Here is a 9,785-nt window from a genome sequence, read left to right on the forward strand (position 1 = left end):
AAAACAAATTCAAACCAAAAGCTTTGAAAATGGTGATGGTCCCTAAGGACCACCATGCTCATATGGACCATCACTTATTAAAAGTTTATTTTCTCTTTTTTTTTTTGAAATTTTAAGATTATTACATTCTTCCCCCCTTAAAGAAATTTAGTCCTCTAAATTTGTGTACTTGATTACTGAAAAAGATAGGGATATTTTACTTTGATACCATAATTGTCGCACCTCAAAAATTTACAATACTAATATTCCTGAGATGTGACAATTATGGTATCAGAGCAAAATATCCCTATCTTTTTCAGTAATCAGGTACACAAATTTAGAGGACTAAATTTCTTTAAGGGGAGAAGAATGCAATATTCTAAAATTTCAAAAAAATAAGAGAAAATAAACTTTTAATAAGTGATGTTCCATATGAGCATGATGGTCCTTAGGGACCATCACCATTTTCAAAGCTTTTCATTTGAATTTGTTTTGTTTGTTGTTGCCTTGCCACGTCCAGTGGACGTGGGCTTTAAGCGTATAAGAGGTAATATAAACGTTACACTAACTTAATAAAATATTATTATAAGGTGTCGTAAGAGTTTAAATACGAAAGGCGAGGACTCCCACCCTATAAAATTTTGAGGTCTCTCTCTCTCTAACCGAATTTTTATTGGAAGCTCCCTCTCAAAATATTTTAGGTAAGAGATATCGTCTTCCTGAAAAATAGTCTGTTTTTAATAAATAGTGATATTTCCGTTCAGGATCTTTATTTTATAAGTTTTGTGTGTAAGTGACTTCATTATCTTGAAAAATAATCCATTCTTTTTAAAAATAAAATGAAATAATTATTTATGCTTATTATCATGAATTTTAGGTGCGATAAATTTTATGTGCAAGCGATCTCATTATTTTAGAAAATAATATTTTCAGTAAAATTGTGATATTTTATCTATGTTAGAAATTTTAAATGCTGTGAATTTTTTAAAATAAATTTATTTATTTATTTTTCTTCAATAAATGTGATATTTTTACTTTTAGTAAAATTGTGATATTTCTTTCTACTGTTTTTGAATATTTAGACATTGTAAAATTCATGTGCAAATGACTGCCTTATTATTTAAAAAATGATATTTTTGCAATTGATTATAGCATTGTTGTAAAATGTTTATTTGTGAATTGATATCCCATAAATTGTGATGATTCTATATTCTTGAATTTTTAATTTTTATATACATATTAGATTGCCAATTATACTATAATGTCTTTACGAACTACTACCTTTCTAAATTTGAGCCCAAAATATTTGATTGGTTATTTTTGAAATGTTATTGAAAGTGACTGTTATTAATGGTTTCAATGAAATTCATATTAGTGATTTCAGTGATATGTTGAGTACATGATATTGCTGCTTTCGAATGTTTAAAGAGATTTAGAAATAATTTACGTATGCAAGTGGACTCATCCGGTTCGCCGGTGAGGTATAAGTGGACCTATCCGAGACGCCGGTAGGGATTAAGTGGACTCATCCGGTACGCCGGTGAGGTATAAGTGGACCTGCAGGGATTAAGTGGACCTATCTGGGAGGCCGATAGGGATTAAGTGGACCCATCAGGACGCTGATGGGGTATATAGGTCACCTACTTGGGACGCCAGTAGGGTAATTTTTTGGAATCTTTGAATTATGCACTGCCGTTAAAATGTTATATGCATTTCAATTATTCGGATTATACTTAATTCAACATTTTTTAAAGTTAAACTGTTAATGCATTTCTGTTAATAGATATCCTTTTTGGAAATATTGATATCTTTCAACCATGATTATTTTTAGGATTATGATGATCACTTACTTAGTAGCCAAACTCATCAAACTATGGTAAACATTTTCAGGATAACTGCGGTTTCATTTTGTGTACTCGTCAAGAGCAACTTTGGAAGATATTGTAGTTGTGTCTAAGCTTTCTTTTGTTACTTTGTAAGAATTCGTCAGTGTAAATTTGTCCTATCAAGAGATGTATATATGTTTTGACTGTCACATATCAGGAATATCAGTATTGTAAATTCTTAGGGTGTGACAAGAAATTTAGTTATGTATTTTGAAAAAAATCTAATCATCATTCAAAAATTCAAAAGATTTTGTTTGAAATTGAAATTAGTTATTGAATGGATTTTGAAATGACCAAATTTTCTAAAATAAGTTAAATATTTATGTTCAAAAGCCATTGTTGAACATCTAAGAACTTTTTTTGGTGAATTTTTTTGGAGTAATAAATCATAATTTCGCCATTAGTGTGGTGCATTCTAGAATAACCACACACACACCTCATATTATGTGAGAACCATAATTGTAGCTTGTTTTATTTTTTTTTGTTATTATTCTTTACATGATGCAATTTCTATTAAGGTCTAGGCTTTATGAAAAAAAGTAAAGTTTCACCTTGGCGGGCATGGGAAATCCCTATGAGAGCTCTAAAATCAATTTTCAACACTGATTATGAAATTTGTAGCTCATAAAACAGTACGGATCTTGCATATCCATGAATATTTGAAAATGGATGATCTAGATGATGTGTTGCAACAACGTACACTACTTTTAGGGCTTAAATCTTTTGTTTTTTTTTAACAACAATAATGATCAATATGGAGATGATTGATTTGAGGGTATTTCAATGCTAAAACTGTAATTTTCGGTGAGTTTTGATGTAAAGCTTTTTTTTTTTTTCTATAAATTCTAAGCCTTATTTTAACATTTTACTTCTTTAAATCTTTGTGCTGGTCCATAGCCCAGCATCATCGGATTTCCTTAGAGTGATTCTCGCCGCAAGATCGTATCTCATTTTTAATACTTGTTGCAGGCAAATGTCTATGGAATAATGCTTTGTTTAAAGCATATTAGGGCTTTTATTACACGAAGTGGTCATAGTGGTGCATCCACTCTATGGAATAACTGAAAATATATTTGAAGATTCTTACCTCAATTTAAGTTTTAAAAAATGATTTATAAATATTTAAAGATAGAGATATGTAAAACCAGACCTTAGGCGGAAACTTTAATGCACTTTTTGTTATTTTAGAAGGTGAGTTTTTTATTTTGACATTTTTTTTATTTGAAAACAGACTTCAAGATCTTGGACAATTTATAACTTGTTTCCCAATCATTTTCCATTGATTTAGAAGTCACCTATGCACATGCCACCGCTCCCTCTTTTTCTTTAGGGTGCCGTTTGTATGGAGCAGAGGCTCTAAACAATCAAATTTGAGCCCACCTTCAAATAGTATCGAAAAATATGGTTTCAATAATGGAAATATTTGTGGTAGCCTTAAAATATATTTTCGTATTTAGTTATAAAGTTTGAAGCTTAAGAAGTAGAGTAGATCGTTCAGATCCATGAAAACTTGAAAATCTTGAAAATTGATGGCCCAAAAATGGGTTACAAAATACACTATTTCTAAAACTTGAAATTCATTTTTTTCTCATGTCCATACATCTTGATAACGAGATGATCAATTTGATAATATTCGGGCATCAAAAACACCTGTTCTAGTGAATGTTTTGAGGTAGGCTCTAATTTGATTGTTTAGAGCCTAGGCTCTATACAAACTTTTCCCTTTTCTTTATTACGTAACAATGGTTTGTCGCTATTCGCTAACTATACTCAAAATTACATATACTAATGTAAAAAGAGCGCGTGATACCCCACATTTTACCAAACATGGCCAAATTTTATCAAACATGGCCAAAATTTATCAAATATGTAATTTTGGTGTAAAAGATTCTAAGGATTATCGGAAAATCTATTTTCATATCTAATTCTAAAATTTTAAACTAAAAAAATGGTTAAAATCTAGTAGACCTATAAACATATGAAAATCTTGAAAATAGATGATCTAGATAATGTGTTGCAAAATGCACTATTTTTGAGACTCAAAATTGGTTTTTTTTCATTCTTCTATATTCATACATCTCGATGTCAAAATAATCAATTAGAGGATTTTTAAATATTAAAACAACCTTTTCTGATGATTTTTTAAGTGCATCTTTAATTTTATATTTTAAGGTTGCGGCTTTATATAATTTTTTTTCTTTATAAAAAAAACTTACATAGTGTTGTAATCTTGTATGTAGCAATAAGGTTCCACAAATCTACACCATCTATGCTATTGGACAAAGTAGATTTCATACTCTCTTAAAAGTCATGCCATGTTTTAATATCTCAAAGTATGTGTCAAATCTATGTGATTAAGCTAAAATAAATAATACATAACATTGCAACTTACTTCTATAAGAATGTAACAATATCTAAGTCACGCCCTTAGAAAAATGTAAATACATATTCATACAATTCAATGTATGAACTCATGTTTTGGTTATGGACAAGTTAATTGAGCATCTAGAGGTGTATGTTGTTCACATATGACATGCTTTTAATTGTTGATACTAGAGCTGATGTCAACAAAAAGTTTCCACTATGGAGGGATGCTGCTGAATCTAAAGGTTTTACAATTGGCAAAGCTAAAGCATAATGTATAGAATTTAAATTTAAAGATAATAGAACTATAAATGAGGCAATAGTTAAGATGGACGGCCAATAAGTACCTAAAAGATATTATTTTTTATATCTAGGATAGATAATATACGAGAATGGAGAGATTGAGGAAGATGTCGCATATCGACTTAGAGTAGGGTGGGCAAAGTGGACATGTGCTTAAAGAGTTTTATGCAATCACCGCATATCAGTAAAATTGAATGGGAAGTTTTATAAGATAGTTGTAATGCATTTGTGGGATATAATGTTGGGCAGACAAGAAACAATATGTCTATGTAATGAGTATAGTTGAGATGATGATGACGAGGTATATGAGTGGCATAATAATAAATGATAGGATTTAGTAAGAATACATCTTAAGGAACTTAGAGATATGCCCGATAGACATTAACGATGAGGCAAAATAAACTTAGGTGGGCTGGTCATGTGTAGTGTCGTTTAGTTCAAATTTAGAAGGCTCTAAAAGAAAAAGAAGAATACCTAAAATGACATAAAGGGAAGTATTGAGAAGATATATGATGACCTATAATCTTACTGATATTATATAATAAAGTGGGTTGGGTCAAGTCCACATGGACCTGAACCTGAATAGTATTTGGGTCCAATAGTTGGATCCGAACCTGATCCGTTGGGATCAATAATTGGACCCATACCCGTACCCCCACATCCTTGGACCGGGGTCAGGTCCGGCCATTGGGTCCGGGTCCCGATCCATTGCCACCCCTAATATCTAGCTTAAGATCCTTGTTTTTTTATGTGTGTTTCGAAATCAAAGATATAATTAAAATATTAAATCAGTAATCTCTCGTAGATAAATTAATAAATTTCCCTTATTTATTCATCGAGTCATTTGTCGAAACTTAAAAAAGCCGGAAAAAAATTGAAGTTTTTGGGCCTTTACTTTTGATGAATGTATAGTTTTGTGTTTCTTTTCCCTCACAAGGGTGCTTTTTTTAATTTATCACATCACATCTCCCACTGAAGCCAGAAAACCATTCCGACCCCACACATTAGAAACTCTCGCACCGCATTGGCCAGATAAGGAAGCCACGGATCACTACGGACGTCCAATCTCGAACGTCCGATCTCGCCCTCGACAAAGCCGAAACCCTCAAGCCCCCTGCTATAAATGTCATCGCTTCAAAACTTTCAAACCAGCTTAATCCCGCGCATCTCTCAATTTCAGTGTTTTGCGTTTCCCTCATTTCGCTCTCTCTCTCTCTCTAGAATTTGTTCTTCTCTCACTCTAGAATTTGTTCTCTCTCTCTCTAAACAATGGAATCGGGCAAGGCTGCAAAGAGTGTTGGGGGTCGAAAGGGTGGAGTGAAGAAGAAGTCTGTGTCCAAGTCTGTGAAGGCAGGGCTTCAGTTTCCAGTGGGTAGGATTGCTAGGTTTTTGAAGAAGGGGAGGTATGCTCAGAGGGTTGGGACTGGTGCTCCTGTTTATTTGGCAGCTGTTCTTGAGTACCTCGCTGCTGAGGTGATCGCTCTCTCATTTTTTTTTCTTCATTTTTGCCTCTGTTGTTTTTTGATCTATCAACTCTTAGGTTCAGAAATGTCATAATGCGCTACTGCTCGACCTTTGATTGTGTTTTTGTGTGTGTGTGTCCGGCCCTTATCTCATTATTTCTGGTTCTATCTGTACTCTGATTCAATATCTTTATCATTGTCTGTGTCTGTTGGAATTGCTGTGATTTTCACTTTAGAAATGGCTTGATTTGCTCCCTACGTTTCTATATCGTCATCTCTCTCAGTTTAATCCTCTGTAAGTCTCTTGTTTTAGTGTCCCTATATATATATATATATATATCTCTCTCTCTCTCTGAAATCACAAGTTTTGCTCTCTCTCTGAAATCGTAAGTTTTCCTCTCTCTCTGTTGCTATTCTATCTGGATACACGCATTCTATCTCTCCCTCTTTCTCAAATCTCAAGTCACGTCTGAAGGCTAACTCCCTGAAAGCGTTTGTGATATTTCTCTCTTGGTGAAAGCCTGTTTTGATCTCTCTCTCTCTCTCTCTCTCTCTCTCTCTCTATAAAAGTCCTTTGTCATCTTTCTCTTAAATTGCCATTTCTGCGTGCTCTCTCTCTCTCTCTGTCTGTGGTGGTTGCTATTGTTGCTTGCATTCTGATCCATTCCTATATATTGTGGTGGTAATAACAGGTTCTTGAGCTTGCTGGTAATGCTGCGAGGGATAACAAGAAGAACCGCATCATCCCAAGACATCTGCTATTGGCTGTGAGGAATGATGAGGAGCTTGGCAAACTCCTTGCTGGCGTCACCATTGCCAGTGGTGGTGTCCTCCCTAACATTCACTCTGTACTCCTCCCCAAGAAGACTGAGAAATCTGGAGAGCCAAAGTCCCCAAAGAAGACCACAGCAAAATCCCCAAAAAAGCTCTAATTCCTGGAAACTAAATCTAGATATGCCTCAGATTTAATCTAGACTTCTCTCGCTGTATTTTTCTTTTTTGAACTTTTGTCTGATGTATGATATGGTTGATAGGTTATGTGTTTTGGTTGTGGATTCTCGGGATGTTGAAGTGGGTCACAACTTGTGGCAAATGAAATTTAAACTTTTCCGGTGCAAGTTGGTGTCTCTCTGCGCTCACTCACATATATTCGTAGTAATGAGCAGTTACGAAACACATATCACAAGTTTTATCATCTTCTTTGCCCAACAAAGCAATATATGTGCTAATTTTCCCCTTCACAAATTACATATGCAAACAATCTCTTTAAACCCAAAATCCAAATAAATGCCTTTTCTTACTGTAATTATAATTTCAATATCTCAGCAATGTTCGGTTGAGCAAGTCGCAAGCTTATTTTGAAACAACTTGTATAGTGATTTAATTGAATTCACCTCTCGAATTCAATGCCTAATCCATTTCATTATGTGTGTTTGGGGTGAAAGGAAAGTTTTAGATCATACTTATGTAGTTATTGTTAGTTCTCAGAAACTGACGTTAGTTATTATCTGATTTTAAGTTAATCTGCTGAAAAGTTTATGGTTGAGATTGTCAGCTATGGTAATATTTTTCATATTTACATATACTAGGAAAGTTTTTTGGACAGGATATTCGGAGCTTAAATATTTGCGTAAATCTGATGATCTATGAAGACTTGAAAGGAATGCCCCTAAATTGAAGTTTGAAATAGTGGAAGTTCTTTTTGTTTTGTTTTCTTTTTGAAGGATTTTGATTAGATCTACAGAAGAAAAAAAAAGATTATAAAGGACTGGTACCATTTTAAATTGGGTGTTGTTTTTATAAGGTTGTAACTTTAAACAATTCAATTAAGGTGCACCTCCAAATTTTATCATAACATGTAATTTTGCTGTAAAATATTCTTATGATTATCTCAAAATCTATTTTCATATATAATTATAAATTTTTAAACTAAAAAAATAGATTTTCGAGAGGATGAACTAGAGGTTTTTTCAACATCAAACAAACAATTCTGATGGTTTTTTGATGTGTATATGTAATTCTATATTTTAAGGTTGCAACGTTATATAAACTTTTTCCTTTTAAATTTCAGTTTTAGGGTATTCATTTTGCCTTTATAGATCATCAGATTTCTGCAAATTTTTAAGCTGCAAAAGGACAGGCCAGACCACTTGGAATTGTGTGAGTGTAGAGTATCCAAAGACTTACAGAGACCAGAGATATAGATTGCAAGATTTACATTCATTTAGGTCATACAAAATGTGCATACCATATTATCACCTACCCTTATGGAACCTTTATATCTAAGTTCTAACATGTCGAGCAAGGCTGCCCCTTCATAATTTAACCTAGGGGAATTTTTTTATCTGCTCAATTGATCCTCATTTGTGAAAAACCCATGACTAAAGAAACGCCAAGAGAAAATAGCAATGGTGATAAATCACATATTCTGAAATAGAAAACATATTTGCCTATTGTGTGTTAACCACAAAATGATACAGTATGAAAGTTCACAATGCACATTATTTCCCTTAAAGAATGCTTCCCAGTATGCACCTAGCCCCAGCTGATATGTAACAGGCATTGGTAACAAGCACCTAACTGAAAAATTACCTCTTCCCTTATTTTGTCCATAAGCATATTGAAAGATAACCAGATGGTCAACTAATGCCATGGCATATTAGCACATAACGTTGTGATAAGCTGCAAATCTGTTACCGCACTTATGGAGGTAACCAGATTATCTCCGTCTCCTTTCCGGTAGGTACAGATATAATAGTAGGAACTTCTTCTAACTGTTTTTTGTAACTATCAATTTCTCCTCTGATTCAGTAGGATCAGATATTTTCTCATCTGAATTGTACAAAGCCTGGTCATTTACAGGATGATCCACATTGAATTCGCCTTAGGTAACTGAAGAAAGAAAACATTTCAAAATTATTTACATGTTAAAATTATCAAAACAAGGAATTTGGAAACAAATTTCAGAAGTCAACCGACAATTCATTGTCCTTTATACTATTATCTCTATCTGAGCTTGCTTCATCATTTGAATCTCAATTTCATCTTCGGAGCTCTCATCTGCATCAGACATTTCAGAACTTGATTTTCTTTTTTCTTTTGCTTTCAGCATCAGCTACTCTGTTTCTATTATGCAGACATCAATTCAATAAATGAATCAGAGCCCACAACTTAACACCTTAATTGCTATCATCACTAAGTGATTGCAGGGATTCCTGGCCTAGTGGTTACGGTTTTACGTGAATCCCAATGCCAAAAATCGCCAAATCAAAAGTTGCTGGCACAAAACTATGTCTCCCAAAAAATTAAAGATTGAATGACGCCAGTTACAATGGAGTGCCAGGATAATCAGCTCATTGTGAAACAAAGAGTTGGATGAAAGAATGGGGTGATCACGATCTCTGTTTCCTTTTTACATGTGCAAGGATTTTATGATGTCTTTGTCAAATGCAATGTGTAGCAGTAGCAGTCAGTGCCATCACAGGGATATCATGCTTTAACGATCTTATACTACAGGTTTTGAAATTTTTTCTCTCAAAACTGTTAACAGCCTGAAAATTTGTAAAGGTACAAAAAAACTAAGCGACTTTAATGATCTTCAAACTGCACTTCATTTTCCTTTTCAAATGTTAGTGAACTACACCTTTATAGTAAAAATTCCACACACCCGTGCAAAATAACATACTAAAATAATTAGTGAAGTCTCTGATGCTATTGGGACACTTAATTTAACATGTAATTGCTTTGTTCCTTGTCTTACATGTACAGGCAGTTCATAGTATCTCTCAAA

At 33.5% G+C, this 9,785-nt stretch overlaps 1 protein-coding gene across 1 annotated transcript; it reads left to right on the forward strand.

Moving 5' to 3' along the window:
* The first annotated feature begins 5,685 nt into the window (after positions 1–5,685).
* Positions 5,686–7,113, forward strand: LOC18445340 (histone H2A.1). The gene is made up of 2 exons (XM_006855478.4): positions 5,686–6,005; positions 6,688–7,113. Exons 1-2 carry the CDS (start codon positions 5,802–5,804, stop codon positions 6,925–6,927), a joined length of 444 nt encoding a protein of 147 aa, XP_006855540.1. The 5' UTR covers positions 5,686–5,801; the 3' UTR covers positions 6,928–7,113.
* Positions 7,114–9,785: the final 2,672 nt, after the last annotated feature.

This window comes from Amborella trichopoda, chromosome 2 (genome assembly GCF_054954075.1).
Source record: "Amborella trichopoda isolate Santa Cruz 75 chromosome 2, AtrichopodaSantaCruz75HAP2 v2.0, whole genome shotgun sequence".
Lineage (NCBI taxonomy): Eukaryota > Viridiplantae > Streptophyta > Magnoliopsida > Amborellales > Amborellaceae > Amborella > Amborella trichopoda.

Coding starts and splice junctions, on each gene's coding strand:
- LOC18445340 (XM_006855478.4), top strand. CDS start 5,802: ATGGAATCGGGCAAGGCTGCAAAGAGTGTTGGGGGTCGAAAGGGTGGA. Junction 6,006..6,687: donor TTGAGTACCTCGCTGCTGAG/GTGATCGCTCTC, acceptor TGGTAATAACAG/GTTCTTGAGCTTGCTGGTAA.